Here is a 16,323-nt window from a genome sequence, read left to right on the forward strand (position 1 = left end):
TGTGCCCCAGCAGGCGCCAGTTTTGGGCTAGATGGGGTTGGCGCCTGCCCCAGACCTATCCCCCGCTGGGAGATGGGCAGCGTGGATATTTTTAGCTAGTGAAAGGAGATAGTGGCTCCGAGTTCACCCTGGTGGGAGCTGACCAGGCCCGAAGAGGTCTGTTGGGTGAGGGAGATTTGGACCACTTGGACCTCAGTTTTTCCATCTGCACTGTGGCTCAATCTTTCCTACCCAGAAGGACACCTTGCCGGGGAGTAGGCTAGGACTCACCTGGAAGAGGCAAGAGAGCCTGTAGAGAGATGCGAAAGAAGGTCCCTGTGGTCATCCCCCCATTCAGCCCCTCTTTCCTTTCTGTACGCCTGAAAAAAAGCCGTCTTTCTTTCCCCGGGGCCAAAGCAAATGGGATCCTCCCACCATAGTGCAGGTGGTACCCGTCCCCCTCTTCCCAATGGAGATGGTGTCTCCTCCCCGTAGGCCCTCATGCCGCAGCGCCGAATCACAACCCCGGCTGGATTTTCCACACTTTATCTTGGTACAGTTAACGCGAGAGTCCTGAGCCCTGGACGGCATCTCCTGCGCGTGGGTAGTCTGTCGCGGGGCTTGCCAGGAGGGACCGTGGGCGCCGTCGGGGCGGAGGCCGTGGCCGCCGTCTCTCCGGGCCGGCTGAGGTAGGGTCACACGCAGGCGCACTCGCGCGCCGACAGCTCGTGGACCGTGTGGTAGCGACTGTGCGTGTCCAGAAACGACACTTCGTCCTCGTAGGCCGTCGGGCGGCAGCAGGGCTGAGCGCGCACCCGCTCGCGCCGCACTCGCCGCCGCTGGCGCAGGCGCCGCAGCCCCAGGTCGTAGACGCGCGCGGCCGCCTCGCACGCGCCTGCGCAGTAGCGGAACAGCACTGTCTCTTCGGACGCGTAGCCCAGGCCCAGCTCGCTCACGCGCACCTCGAGCTCGCGCAGCCCGCACGGCCGTGTCCCCGATCGCGCACGCGCGCGTCGCCGCCGGAGCCCAGCCCGACGGCGCGGACCAGGGGACCGCCCGGCCCAAGGCGTCAGTTCTCGAAGCTCCACCGCGTCCGGGGCGCCCTGCAGCAGTGCACGGTCTGCGAGGGGATAGAGAAGGGCCGGGGAGTCAGTGGGTGGATGCATGGGAAGGAGCGCCATATCTACGCTGTTCCTCTGCGAAAAGGGACCTGGTGGTGACTCAGGTGCTAGTGCACCCTCTCCTGACCACATCTTATCTTGCTCCCTGATTCCGGCTCATGCACTCTTTCTGGGGGGCGTGTGTGTAAGGGGAGGGTTGCATATCCAGGCCCCCAGGCTGGGTCCCTAAGGCTACCAGCACTCTTCTCTGGAGCCTACACCTAAGATGGACTGCCCAGAACCATTTCCTGTACCACATACCAGTCTGCCCCAACTTGAGCTGAGCCGACCCGGTGTCTGTCTCCCTGTGGGCACACCCCTCCACCACTCTCTGTGGACCCCATCCCTATGCAGGGCAGCACTGGAAATTCCTCCCTTGTTCACTGAGCTGCTCTCACCTCACTGGAGAAAAAAAAGGGGGGAGGGGGTCGCTCAGCAGGGGGTGTAGTGAACCAAATCCCTGTCCCTCCTGGGCCCCAGCTGTCCCCACCCCATGCTGGTTGCCCCAGGACACTGGCACATCCTCTCTGAGCAGTGTTGGGGGCCTGCTTCCCACACCCCAACTCCCCACTCTGGTTGAGCTTTCATGGGTCTCACTCCCTCTCTGGGATCCCCACCCAAACCTCTGCATATTCTCTGAACCTCTGGCCTGTTCACAACGCCTCCCCCTCCCCGCATCCCTCCTGCTCCACTGTGTAGCAGTACTCAATTTCCCCTTTCACCACACCAGATGAGGTGTGTGAGCTTCTCAAAATGCACAGGGGAGCAGCAGCCACTGAGAACTGTGTGTTGGCCCTACCACATGGGGTGACCGCAGCTGCTGTCAGGGGCTCCCCCCATGTTACCGGTGAGGGAACCGGGCATCCAGAGGGGCAAAGAGGTGCCTAAGACCACACTACTGGCAGGTGGCAGAGAGAAAACCAAACAGTCTTCCCACTTCCATCCCGTGCCCAAGTTTGGTGCACATCCAACCCTCTTCTCCCACAACTGCCTGGAGGCGCCCTGAGCCACAGATTCCCAGGGCTCCACGGCCTAAATTTATTTCCCAAGCAGCTGGTCCTGCCCCAGTGCTCCTCAGCCCCAGGAGAGAAGTGTAGACGTCGGAATGGCAGGCAGCGCTGAACTGACACTGGGTCTGCAGACGGGGCTCCCAGCCCCTGAGCAAGTGGCAGTCACTCTTGTGGTTGAGAGAGGAAATCCCGAGTTTAAGCTCCCACCTGCCCCCAAGGCTGGCGCACCTGGCTGTCAAAAGAAATAGCTTCCTGGGAGGCCCAAGGGGGAAGGGCTGTCTGTCACCCTGGGAGCTGTCTATTCCCATAGGGGGTCTCAAGAGCAGACAAGCCCCAGTTCTGAGCCTTGCTCTGCCCACTCGGAGCCTTGTAGTTTCAGGCAGATGACAGCCCTACTTTCGTTGCACCCGTTGTACCCTGCTGTACCCTACTTTCATTGTTTGCTCAGTGAGACTTGCAGAGTCCCTACTTTGGCTGGGGCTGGGAGGGTAGAAATGGGGGGCCACCCAACAGCATCTTCTGGGAGATGGGTGGGAGTAGGGTGGCAAGCACTGCTTGCTCTGGGATCAGGGTGAGCCTAGCTCACTAACGATGCCTAAAATTCCACCAGTGTGCCCACCCCAAAGATGTGTGTCTAGAGTTAATTCATGGGATTGTCAGGTTAAGATACAGATCCCCAGTTCAGTGTAAATTTCAGATAAACAATAATCTTCTAGTATATCTGTCCTTCCAGCAGGCCTGGCCACGTGCACAGGGTCTGGAATACAAGGAGATGATGCCCACACCTCCCTGGTCCAAGCCTGAGATTCCTCCATCAATGCATTAATCCCAGAACCTAGAACACTGGGACTCTGGGGTATGGAAATCCATGTCCTTCCTCCAGTAGGGCTGGATCCGGGGACAGGATGCAGGGCAGGCAGGACCCGTCAGTGGGCTGAGATCCTCCCCGGTGCCTGAAATTCCACCACTGGGCCTTTGCCCCCAGGGCCTGGAGCACTAGCTTTGGGGAGCCTGGGTCTCTGGGACCCAATGTCCTGGGAAGGATTTAGCAGCCTGAAGGGGGGAGTGGTGGGGGCGGAAGTGGAGCTTGCGCCGGAGGCCACCCTTGTCCATTGTGAAGACAAGAAAGAAGGATTGTGTGGGCCGGCAGGGCGGGTGCAGACTTGCACACAGGCGTGCACGCACCCCCTACGCACGGGGGTCCACACACACTCCCCTGCCTACACCTAACCCCCATCCACCCACATGGATGCACGTGTGGACACACCCGCGCACGCACTAAGTCAGGGCCCATGCATGGCTCCGGCCCCACAGAACCTGCCCGGCAGGCATCAGGGGCGAGTGGGGAGCTGGACCATACAGCCACATGGTTGGCATTTCCACTCTTCTACCTCCTGACCTTTCCCCACATCGTTCTCGCCCATCCTCTGTTCCTCTATGTCTGTCTTTCTCCCCGTTTCTAGGACTTGTCCTATTTCTAGGTCTCTGCCTCCCCTGTCCCCGCCCCCGGCAGGTCACTAGGGCCTCGGGTCCAGCCTCCCTCTTCCTCCACCCCCCACTGCGCTGCAGGGGCCGCCCAGGCCGAATGCCCAGGTCTAATCTCCATCTGGCCCCCGGGCCCCTCAGGGCTAGAGCCTAATTCCTTGTGACAGCTGAGCCAAGGGACCCCAGTTCTCAGCAACCATCCCCTCTGACACCCCTGCCAGGCCGTTGAGGGGATTTGCACCCTCCCTCCACTCCATAAAATAAGCCTCTGTGGCCCCGCTCCACTGTGTACAACATTCCACCATTATGGTCGCTGCGATGTTGGGGGTATCTGACTCAAGACGGGGGGCGGGGGAGGGCTTACACTGGGCCAGACGGGCGATTCGGGCGTCCAGGGTGCGAGGCGGCCGGCGCAAGGGGGCCAGCGCAGGTCCGAGGCGGTGGCCGAGGAGCAGGCCCTCCCGACACATCCAGATGGAGAGCACGGAGCTGCAGAACACCGAGGCCAGGGCCGCTGCCTTCCAGCGCTGCATCCTCAGCCTGCGTCCACGGGACGGTCAGCCACACAGCCTCCGTCGTCTGTCTGTCGGGCAACAAACGAACGGGCACAGGGTGCTGGACCAGCTAGTGGGGTACAGTGGGGCCCCTGAATTTGAACCACTCCCGCCTAATGACCAATAATAATATAGAAGTGATTCATCTAGGAACCACTGAACAAGGTTGTGGGAAATGCTGCCAAGGAGGAGGTTGGCACTGTGCCAGGGGTAACCTGGGAACCGCCCCCATCTGGGCGTCCCAGGGTGCTTTCCTGAGGATTGAGGAAAGTTGAGACTTGAGCAAAGGTAGGAGCTAGCCAGGCAGAAGAGAATGGCATCTCAGGCAGGGGCAACAGCCGGTGCAAAGGTCCTGAGGCGTGACCCGGGGTGGCCAATCCAGCCAGGAGGCTGCCGTGGCTGGAACCCAGGGAGTCTGGGGAAGAGTGGAAGGTGAGGACATCCCCAGCAGGGGGCACTGTGGGACAAGGGTGGTGAGGAGAGGTGGTGCTTAGAATAGGTACAGTCTGGGAGTCTGGAGCCCTCCGGTTGAGCCATATTAATGTCCCTGGAAGTGCCTTTCCGCCCTACTCTGGGCCTAGATTCCCTGCCCCCGCCCCCCAGACAAATAGATGCCCAGAAGTGGGCAGCAGTGGACCAAAACTGCCCTCAACCCACCTCCAGGCCTTTGTACAAGTGAGTCCTTCCATCCAGAACATTCTCTTCTCCACTGCCGCCCACTCCCATTCCACTTTCGGTCCTAGCTTAGACGGTGCCTCCCCCAGGAAGCTTGCCCTGATTGCTCCTCCTCCCCAGCCCCAGGCCCGTGCAAGGGCACTCTCTGGGTCCCCACAACGTCTAAGCTTCCCCTACTGGGGTACCGATTACTCAGTGTTGTGGTTGCCTAGTCGCGTCATGCTCACAGTAGATGTTTAATAACTCCTGCGTACCCCTACACCCCCACCCTGTCTGAGAAGCTCCCCGCCACTGAGCGGCCTCCAGCCCGCGTTTACATTACCCCGCCGGCCGCCCGGCGCGGGGCCTGGCGGCCGGCCCGGTGTAAACATTTACACGGAGCGATGAAAGCCGGGCTGGACGACGGTCAGCGCCCCGGCTCAGCGGCGGGGTGCTGGGCGCCTCGGGCCGCACAGGCTGACCTGCGCGCTGCCCAGAGCAGTTCATTGCGTGCTATTTGCATTTTATTTGCGTGTGATGTGCCTGTGTCGGCGGAAGGGGGCGGGGCGTGGTTAAGAGCAGTAAGTTTGGAACCGCCTCACCCCCCGCCCCAAGGATGCACCCGCACAGGACCGGCACCAGACAGTAAGTAACGGAGAACGCTCGTTAACCCCCTGTTGTGTACCAGAACCGGTGCTGAGCTCAGGAAGGAGGCATTGTAACCTCCATTTTATAACTGGAGAAACAGGCACGAAAGAGAGGCTTGGTCAAGGGCACAGCTCGGAAAGGATCTAGAGACTCATACCCAGATTCTTTGTCACAGTGCTCCACGTGGGCGGAGCAAATGCTCTGGAGTCATTCTGAGGACCTGCCACTGTTGGTGGTATTGGATTTTTTTTTTTTTTTTTTTTTGCATGAGGCATGCAGGATCTCCAGCCAAGTGATGGAACAGGTGCCCCCGGCATTGGGAGCGCAGAGTCTTAACCACTGGACTCCTAGGGAAGTCCGTGGTGGTATTTGATACTGCTGTTATTATTACTGTGGTGATAATGTTATTACTGTCAGTGGGGTGATGGATAATGAGGGCGCCAACCTGGGGCCATGTAAACAAACCCTGGGCCAGCCTGGAGTGCTGTGGACACAGCATGGGCGAAGGCCCTAGGGCAGGGCCATGCTTGGCTGGTTGAAGGAATCATCAAGACAACCGCATGTCGCATGTCGCTGGAGCAAAGTGAGCAAGGGGAGGGGAAGGCAGGGAGGTGAGGAGCACAGGTCGTGCGGGTCATGCAGCCCTGGGGGTTGGGAGGAGACTTCATTCTCTACGTTGTGCAGCAAACAGGTCAGTCTTGGCATTTGTCAAGTGCCCAAACCCACCGCCTTTACTCTTAATGAGCCCCTACTTGATGCCAGATCCCACTGTACAAATTTAATGCATATTATTAAGTCATTTTAACTTCACAAGAGTCCTTATTCCCATTTTACAGATGGAAAAACTGAGGCCCCGAGTGGCAAAGTGACCTGCCCGGGGCCACAGAGCTAAGAGGAGAACTCTGGTGGCCTCACCCACCCTGGCAGGGGGGAGACAGGGAAACCCCCCAGGTGCAAGACCTCTGGTCGTCACACCCCAGTCTTGGAGTGGCGTGCCTCAGTTTCCCTGTTAGATTGGAACAAGGTCCCTGTACAGCACTAGTATAAAACGGGGCGCTGAAAGGATAGATGGGTCTCCAGCCCTGAGATGGCCCAGCCACAGGAGCTCCTGGTGGCCTTGGAGCTGCAGACCTCCTGGAGCTCTGAGGGGGATGGGAAGGCAGGGGACCGCTGGTGGAGGGGACCTGGCAGGCACAGCTGATAAGCATCTGCAACAATGGGCCTTTCTGTACGGGGGTCACCCAACTGGTTTGTCTCTGGCATGGACCTGATGGGGAGCGGGTGTGGCGGAGGGCATGGAGGAGACCAGGTGTGCATGATCTGTGTGCATGTGTCATGGGGAAGGTGGGCACTCACACAGCACACTTGGGGGCTCATATTCACACCCAGCCTTCCCAGACTCACACACACTGAATCACTCAGCACACGTGTGCGTGCACACACACACACACACTCTCTCTCATGTGTGCCCAATCACTGTTGCACGCACACTTTCAGACACTGCCCAGCTCACACATTCCGACATGCTCAGATGCCATCCTGCTGACACACTCAGTGGTCTCACTCACCCTCAAACAGAATTCCACTCACATGCTTGAACACAGCCACACACTCAGGTGTTTTCCCACCTAGAACATGACCACGCACTCAAACATCATCACACCCTCACACCTGAACATCACTGCACTCACATGCTAGTGTGTTCCATACTCTCACATGTAGGCATTTTACTCACAAATATAGCATTCAAGCGCTACCACTCACTAGTATTTGCACACATGCACACACATCCCTGGGATTTGCCCTTGGGAGCTCCCCTGATCACACCCCTTACACTCTCTCATGCCCATGGGAGCTCTCACACACCCTTGAGACTCACACTCCCACACAAATCAAGCACCTGCACACTCAGACACATACTGTCTCTTGCACGCTGACACAGAGAATGGGCACGCCACACACGTGCCGCCTCCAAGCCATCCCTTGAGGACTTGAACTTGTGCGTGCACAGGCATGCCTGTTATCACCTGCATCCTACACTCCAGCCACACTCGTGCAAGCAGGCGTGCAGACACAAACATCCTGCCAGTGCTGGGGGCCCTTGTCTGCAGATTGCAGGCGGCACTGAGCAGTGGAGCCACAGGAGGCTGCGAGTGGGGAGAGGGGAGTGTGGGAGCAGAATGCCCCAGAGGAAAGGGCCTGCTCTGCCCACACCTGCTGGCATTTCAAGTGTCACCCATCTGCCAGACAGGACCTGGTCAGGGGTCCCCTCTCAAGCCAACAATGTCCAGACCCTGGAGAATCCTCATTGCCTAAGGAAGGGGGCACCTCCCTTCATGGGGGTCAGGTCAGTCTGAACTGCAGCAAGGATGACCTCTGGAATGACGTCAACTTCTAGCTGGAGGCCATAGAGTCCCCAGCGCTGGGAGGGAGGGGAAACTGAGGCTCAGAGAGGGGTGATGAACAGCCCGTAGACACAGCCAGCTGGATCTTTCCAGTTATCCAAGGAGCAGACAATTAGGGTGAGGGTGTGGGGGTGTTCCTGGCAGCTTCTTTGATGGTGCCAGGAAACACTGTTCGTTATCTTGATGTCCCGGCAACGCTCCAAGTTTCCACCTTTCCACAGAGCTTCCCAGGGAACACCCACCAGGCATACCTGTTCCCAGGGTCACCAGCCTTCAGCCTGCGGAGCCGCTGGCATCAGGGAGGAACCTGCTTCATGCTTGTTCCCAGGGAGAGGTTGGAGGGGAGGGGAACCCTCCGCCCACCCACTCATCTCTCCAGTCTGGGAGAGGCATGCCTGTCTCCATCAGGCAAACTCCTACTCATCCTTCAAAGTCCCAGCTCCTATAGCCCCCTCCTCCCGAAAGCCATGCCTGCTCCCTATCTTGACAGTCCCCCCACAGCTGCAGGATCCTCCCTCTTGCCCAGCTCTGCCAGCATAGTATGTGGATCCATATCTGTCTTTGCTGGACAGGTGGAGTTTCTGGAGGGACAGCCTGGGCTGGGTCCCCTCAAAGCAAAGACGGACATTGAGAATTCCATCCATAGTCACCAGGCTTTTGCCCGTGGGGTGCCTCCCTCCACTAACACTGTTCTCCCCTTGCACCTCACTCCCAGATCTGCCTCCGGTCCTCCTGTATCCCTGTTTCCCCAACTTCAGAAAGGGTCTGAGGAGGTCCGTCCCACACTATAGGAATGACCGGGTTGCACGTGGGGCTGTCATTGCCACCCACGGGCAGAACAAGCCAGGCTGGAAAGCCATGTGGGCAGTAGTGGGGGTGGCCACACCTGCGGGCCAGCCCCTGGAGAAGGGTGTGTCTGGATGCTGCGGCACCTGGGGTCCAGACAGCTGAACTCGCATCCATGTTCTGCCTCTTCCTGGCTGGATCACATGGCAAGGAGGCTGTGTGGCAAGCACACAGCTCCTCCCCTGGCAAGCTCCTCCCCATCTCTGAGCCCCAGTTTCCCATCTGTACAATGGGCTGCCCAGGACACCTCCTCATCTGGAGGGCCATTTTTGTTCAGTGAAGTCCTGCAGGCCTGGCCGACGGCAGCAGCAGGGCCCGGGTGTCAGACACGGGTGCCTGCATGCCCTTCTCTGTCTCCTCCATCAATCCTCCAGCTCTGGGGCTGGCAGCTGGGCCCATTCCCCGGGCAGCCTTGCTCATTTCATTTACCCCAGATGGCCCCTGGGGGTTCCCTAGGGAACCACTGATGGGGAAACTGAGGCCCCATTTCATGATAGGGAAACGGGTGGGACTTGAGCCTCTCTCAAGACAAGATTCAATGGTTCTGCAAAACGAGAAACAAATTCCACAGCCCACAAAAATGTGCCCCCTCCCTCGGAGGGCCCCAGGGCCCAGCCCCACCCTGTGGTGGGGATGGGGAGGCCGGGGCAGGCGCAAGCCAGCGTCGCACATCTGCGGGTAAACCAGGAACATCTGGCTAGCACAGCTGGTTCCGATGTCGCGTCTGCGGGGGTCAGGGGCCAGCCTGTGGGGCGGCCTCCTGGGAGGATGCAGGCACAGACGCCCCCTGCAGAACCTTCCAGGCCTGGCCAGAGGTGGGAGCCCCGCCTCTCCTCTTTTTCCTCCAACCCAGAAGCTGCCTGCTGCCCGATTGCTAGAACCATCGCTGGCTCCCTGCTACTCTGAGAATCAAGTCTTGGGTCCTGAGCGTATCTTAAGGGGCTCTGGGTCTGTCTTCACCAAAGTGAGGCTGAGGAGTCGACTTCTGGGGAGGACTTCTGTGTTGGTTGCTTTGTGATAATAGTATTAAAGAAAAATAGCTCATACTAACACTAGTGAACAACACCATCGCTGCCGTTCTAAGCGCTTTACCTCTAGTGACTCGCAGAATGGTGTGGACCATTTTATCCCCATTATCTATTTCTGTAGACAGAAAAAGAAGTCCAAAAGACTGAAGTGTCTTCCTCAGGGTCAAACAGAGCATGAATGAATGGCCAAGCTAGAATTTGAACTCGGGCGGTTGGGCAAACTCCTACTCATCCTTCAAAGCCCCAGCCTCAGTGCCCTCTGTTCCACATTCTTGAACACTGTACCATATGGCCTTCCTCATAACAGCAAGAGCAAGAATAATAACATTAACACCTGGCAGTGTTGGCTATTCCATTTATTTAGTGCCGAGCCCTCTGCTGAGTGCTTTCCACAAGTTTATTTCTCCCTCCACAGTCCCTGGAAAAGATGTTGTTCTTATTATTAGCCCCATTTACCACATGGGAACTGAGGCTTGGAGAGGTAAAGTGACTTGCCCAAGATCACACAGAAATTAAGTGGCTGAGCTGCAGTTGAACCGGGGTCTGACTCTAAACTTGTTCTCTCAATGTCTCCACAACCCCTGTAACAAGGGTGATGCCAGGGGTGGACGGAGAGAAGCAAGGTCTTGCTGTTTATGAGGGGCTGAGGTCCAGGGAAGGAGAAAATTTTCTCAAAGACACCCAGCAGAGCAGAACTAGCACGTAAACAGAAGACCCACATGGCAGGAAGCCCGTGTGCCAGGCGGTTCTGCCCCCAACACATTCACTCAACATTTACGGAGTGTCTACTAGGTGCTGGACCAGCCAGGGAACATAGGACGGCCACGGCCAACCTGGGACTCCACCCTTGCCAAGCTCAGACCACCCATTAAGGGAAATGGATAATAAAAAAGAGAGAAAGGTATTTTAGGGAATTCCCTGGCAGTCCAGTGCTTAGGACTTTGCGCTTTCACTGCTGGGGCCCAGGTTTGATCCCTGGTTGGGGAACCAAGATCTCACAAGCTGTGTGGCTAGAAAAGTAAGAGAGAAAGGAGGAAAGGAGGGAGAGAGAGAGAGAGAGAAAGAAGAAAACAGTAGAAACTAACACAATGACATCATAAAGCAATTATACTCCAGTTAAAAAATAAAAGAAAAAAATAAAATTAAAGCCCAATAAAAAAAAGAAAGATAGGGTAATTTAGAGGTTGTCAGTGCAACAACAGCCCCCAAATAAAACAAGGTGAAGCAATAGTAACCAGGGTTGCTTTTAGGCTGAGTGGTCAAGGAGGGCTTCTCGGAGGAGGCAGGATTTGTGCTGAGCCCATGTGAAGATGTAGGAACAGTGTTCTAGGCAGAGAGACCCACATGAGCAAAGGCTCAGAGATAGGATGATAGCTTTTCTAAGGGACCGGGGCGACCAGAGCAAACTTAGCCAGGGAACAGCACAAGGAGATGAGGAGAGATGGGGGGTGTCCTATTCCCCATCAGTGCCCACTTCTTATACCAGCCACTGTGCAGGCGTTTTCTTGGGGAGACTGGGCCAGGGAGCGTGTGTGTGGTGGGGCCACCTGCTTTTCAGACCCGCTGTTTCTGGCCTGGTCCTCTGCGGCTGGCCCATAAAATTCCCACCTCGACCATACCAGGCTGGTCTGGCTTAGCCAAGCTGGCCTGGGACAGGCCTTACAGGCATCTGGGGCAGGCGTTGCGGGGGGACCTCCCTGGGGGAGAATAACAGGATCAACCTAATGAGGCCTGGCACTGGCACGGCTGAGCAGCTGGCATGGGGCCCAGTGGGTGGTGCGAGGGATGTGGGTCCTCCAGGAGTAGCCAGGGGGACGCCACACAAACCTGGCCTTGTGACAGAAAGGGAAACCAAGGCACAGACCTCTGACGTGTCGCAAACTCTAACACAGGTGTCCTGGGAACCAGGGGACCCGAGTCACCTTTTCCATGTCCCCAAGTTCAAATTCTGCCTTGGGATCCTCACATACTGAGCTCTTTAGGCACGGATGGTGGGGCCCTTGCTCTGGGCTCTGTTTCCCCCGCTGGGAAGTGAGGGCCACCTGCTGGATTTCTTCCAGGGCCAGACAAAGCCTGAGTCCTCTGGGATTGGAAGGGAAGATCTTTCTGCTCCTGAACACTGATGCCAAAGTGTCCCAGACCCTACTCAGGCTTCCTTGGTGGCCCTTACACACCCTGAAAGTCCAGGAGGCTGGCTGGATGTTTTGAGAGCCTCAGGTCTGCCCCCCACCCTCCCCCTCATGAGTGCAGCAAGCACCAGGCCTGTCTTATTTTCTGCTTCATCCTGGTGCATAGCTTGGCACATGGTAGCTTAGGGCTCAGAATTAATTACATGGCACATAAGGAAAGATCTCTCCAGCTTGCCCAGCCTCAGTTTTCTCAGATATGAAATGGGGAGAACCAGCCTCCTACTGTGCCTGCTCAGTTGATGCTCACTGGGCAGAGGGAAGATCCTGTCTCCCCTCGTGGGCCTTGAGATCTAGACTCCCCTACCCCACCTTGGGGGACCAGGAAAGCTGCATCTGCAGAAGAATCCCAGAACCTCTCAGCAAAGATGGATGCACCCAGTGATGCCAGATGCATTAAAGGACCTGTTCTCTCTGTGTCTCCAGCTCCCATCTCCAGGAATCTGTCCTTGAAGGCCCCTGCCCAGTTCTCTGTCAGCCTTTCAGAATGATCTCTCCCTCCCACACTCAGGCCCCCTGGATTTTCCAAAACCACTCATGCACTTTCCTGCCTCCAGATCTTTGCATATACAGTTTCTACTACCTGGATGTTTTGACTGGTCCCACTTAGAAAACTCCTACTCCTCCTGTACAGCCCCAACCCCAATGTCTCTCCTCTAGGAAGTCTCCCCTGACCCTCCTACCCGGAGGGAGTGCCTTTGCTCCCCACTCTGGCCTCCACCTTGGATTTAAGTTTGTCTTCCTGGAAGGACAAAGCCCAGGAGCCTGACCCCAAAGAGAGTCAGCTACACCGTGGCAGTCCAATACGTGTTGGTGGAAATGATTTCTTGGTTGTATTCTTTGCCTGGCTGCAAACTGTTTGGTTCCCTCTCTTGTCCCGGACTCTTGAAAGCTGTATCCATTTCTCACCCCCTGAAAACAGGCCTATCACCTGAGGGACAAGCAGTGATGGTAGAACTCCAGACACTGTGCCCAACTGTCGGGAGGAGTGATTCGGTTTCTCCCCTGCACCTTTGGAACTAGCTCTTCGCAGCTGTGTGGGAGTGGGCTGTAAGGCCTGGGAGTGGCTGTGGAACCTCAAACCTCAGCAGTCCTAGAATGAAGGGTGTGGGGAGGGGTGTCTGCCTAGATCAGTCATGCTTTTTTAGGGCTTCCACAGCCCGGGGCTCTTTTAAAGACAGACAAAGAGTGTCATGGAACAGACAGAAAAGGATGTTGGACACGGTGGGCAGGCAGGAGTGAGGAAAATCAGGGGTCTGGCATTCCATGCCCCCCACATAGGCCCTAGTTCTACTCCCCAGATCTGGGCTGCTGGCCTCAGCCTTGCAGGTAACCAAAGGCCCACTGACCCAGGCCAGTGGCACCGTAATATATGTATGCTGGTGCTTCCTGGGGAGGGGACTGTGGTGACACCCACCCCAGGAGAGAAGCCACTTCTGTCTCTGTCCCAGCCCACATCTGCCCACTGTCTGCAGGCCCCTCCGCTTAAAGACTGTAAACTGACAAACCACATTTTCTGGGAGAATTTTGGGATCATCCTGAGTAAGAGATGCCTTTACTAAAAAGAGGAAGGACGACCGCCCTTTCTTCTTCAAATTTGGTCTTTGCCCTTAAGGGACCCCCCCCCCCAAATGGTTTCGCGCCCTCTTGCGGCTGCATTAAGGCTCCAGGAGCCGAGAGAGCTGGGCCCTTACCGGAGGACACCGTGTCCCCGGCGGCAGCGGCGGCGGCGCGCAGGGAACGCGGCTGGAACGCGCCGCTGACAGATGTTTACTTCTGCATGCAGCTGGGCCGCGACGGCAGCCCCCCACTCAGGGTCCGCGGGATCCGGTTGTCCCCCGCGGCCCCCTTGTAGACCACAAGACCGAAGGGGTGTCTGGGTCTCGCCCACCTAAAGGCTGGGGAGTGGTGTCCGGCTGCTCCTGTTTCCATCCCCTCTCCAGAAGCATACAAGAGGGTCCAAGGAGGCAGAAGCGCTCCCGCCCCGTCGGACAGGGACCACCCCCTCCCCTGGCCAGACCCTAGCTTAGAGAAGCGCTTACATCGCCCTCCCGACCCCCTGCCACGCGCGGACCTGTCGCCTCTTGACCCCACCCTCATACACACGCTTGTTCTTGGCTCAAGGCGGGAAGCTACTGGTCTACCGGGAGTCCCTGGACGCCCCCGCAACCTCCGTCCATGGGGGCCATTCCTTCCCCCGCGCCAGTCCTCTGCGGGCCCCCCTTCTGCCCTTGCTTACCTGCTCCGGGCGCCCTACTAGCCGTCAGTGGCGGCCGCGCCTGCCGCCCGCGCCGGCCCCAGCCCCTGCCCCTGCCACCGCGACCGCCATCCGGGCCGCTTGGGCCCGCGGCGCCCGGGGGGGCCCGGGCCGGAGGGGGCGGCCGCGGGGGGGGCGCGGCGCGGGCCGGCCCATGGGGCCCCCCCGGGCTCGCTCAGCCGCGGGCTGCGGCCATCCCGGCCCGGCGGAGGCTGGGGCTGAGGGGGTGCCCTGGACGGCCTGCGGCTCGGAGGGCGCGGGGCGCAGGGGCGCACAGACGGCGCGGGCGGCCTCGGTGCGTGGCGCTGGGCTCTGAGGCGGCGGCGAGAGGGGCCCAGGCGCTCCGAGCGGCTCCACGGCGCGCTCTCCCGCCGCCTCCGCCGCTCCCGCCGCGGACGGCTCGGCCGGCTCGGGGCCGGGGGGCGGGGCCGGGGGCGGGGCCAGGGGCGGTGGCTCGGATTTCCAGGGACTGGGAGACGCCCCCGCCCAGTCCCTCCCAGCCAGAGGGGGACCTGAACAACGCAGGTGGCAAGGGTGCAAGGACAGCAGCAACCCCCATAGACGGCGATATCCCCTGGCCCCATAGGCCCTGGCGGCTCACCTTTGTAATGCCCCCCTCCAAGGGCCTCTTGCTGAGATAAGAGCCACAGTGCCCCCCATGCCAGTCCCTCGACCTTCAGCGTTCCCCACTCCACAGAGAACCGGTCTTACTGCCAGGCCCCTCCCCCCTATCCTGCTCGGTCCCCTTCCGGAACGCAAGGCCTCAAGAAGTCTTCTCGCCAAGGGAGCCCCTCGGGGGATTCCCCCCGGGACAGCGTCCCTCCAGGTTAGCTATATCCCACTCCCACTTCAAGAACCCCGACGGCGCATCTTCCATAAATCCGAGACTTCTCCAGACCCCCCAAAGATCCGCCTCCGTGGAATTAAGAGCCGCAACACTCCCCCGACGCGGTAATCATGGCCCACAATTTCCCCCCTCACTTCACTGGGTATTGCGGGGCCCCCAGTCCCTTCCCAGGTCCTCATTCCAGAAAACTAAAGAAATTCCCCTCTGGGACCTAGTTTCCCCCTAAGATAGCAAATGAGACCCTAAGACCGACGACGGACGATACCCGCTGTCCACAGCACCTCTCATCAAGTGGCAGTTCTCCCTAGTTTGGCCTCCGAGCCAGATCCTGCGGGGGGATACCTTCCCACCCCTGGCTCCCGGCGGCGCTCTCCTGGGCACCAAGGCCCACCGCGGCCCAGAGAGCCCAAACCCACCCGGCACCCTCCCCGACGGCTCCGCGTTCCCAATGCGCCCCCTAGCGGCTCCAAAGGGCTCAGGGGGCGGGGCTGGGAGGGGGCGGGGCTGATCCGCCATGGCCCCGCCCCACCCCGGCCTAGTTACGGTGAAACGCCCTCCCCAGAGTCCCGCCCCCTGCCCCATAGTCCCGCCCCCTGCCCCAGCGCTCTGCTCCTGCCCTCTGGGTCCCCCCCGCCGCCGGTATTCCAGCAGCCGGGTGCTCTGGTTCTCACTCCCGCTGCCTGATTTCTTGGGGCCTCCTCACTCTGACTCAGGCCGCCTGCATTCCCCTGATCCCAGCTGCCTGGGCTTTGTATGGCTACTAGGTCCCCCACCACACAGGCACCCCAGTCATGGGGGTGTGGGGCGCACTGGACGAGCCAGCGGGGTGCAGCCTGGATTCTGAATTTGTCGGGGAAGGAAAAAGGGTGAGTGTGCGTTAGAGCCGGAGCCCCGTAGCTGCCCGATTCCAGTCCAGGATGCAAAGACCAAGGGTCTGTGCTTGCCTCTCCGTGCCTCGGTTTCCCCGTCTATAACACGGGGTGTTAGCAGTAGATCCTGTAAGGGTCTCATTAAGGATCGAATTATTAAGTATGAGTAAGCATGCCACTTGCTGAGCAATGGCCACGCGTCTGCCACTATTGGTGTCGTTAAGAACTCACTTTCAGCGAGACACACACACACCCTGGCCGGGAGGGAAGGGTGAGGCACTGACCCCCAAACCTTATTCCAGGCAGGGTCACACCCAGAGCCATGCTCGTTTTCACGCATACCCGCACACCCTTCTAGAACAGCACCATCCCTACACACACAGACACACGTGCTA

The 16,323-nt window shown here is 58.7% G+C and overlaps 1 protein-coding gene across 3 annotated transcripts; it reads right to left on the reverse strand.

The window, feature by feature from the left end:
* Positions 1-542: 542 nt before the first annotated feature.
* On the reverse strand, positions 543-14,283 carry NRTN (neurturin). Of its 3 annotated transcripts, none has more exons than XM_061149290.1 (3): positions 14,195-14,283; positions 3,999-4,217; positions 543-1,099 (listed from the first exon to the last, which is right to left on the reverse strand). In XM_061149290.1, the coding sequence occupies exons 2-3, from the start codon at positions 4,165-4,167 to the stop codon at positions 675-677; spliced, it is 594 nt and encodes a 197-aa protein (XP_061005273.1). In that variant the 5' UTR covers positions 4,168-4,217; positions 14,195-14,283; the 3' UTR covers positions 543-674. The 3 variants fall into 3 exon arrangements, with proteins under 3 accessions (XP_061005273.1, XP_061005274.1, XP_061005272.1); XM_061149291.1 differs by lacking the exon at positions 14,195-14,283 and adding an exon at positions 5,239-6,242; XM_061149289.1 differs by lacking the exon at positions 14,195-14,283 and adding an exon at positions 4,846-5,221.
* Between the last annotated feature and the right edge of the window lie 2,040 nt (positions 14,284-16,323).

The sequence above is a fragment of the Dama dama genome, chromosome 9 (genome assembly GCF_033118175.1).
Source record: "Dama dama isolate Ldn47 chromosome 9, ASM3311817v1, whole genome shotgun sequence".
Taxonomy (NCBI): domain Eukaryota; kingdom Metazoa; phylum Chordata; class Mammalia; order Artiodactyla; family Cervidae; genus Dama; species Dama dama.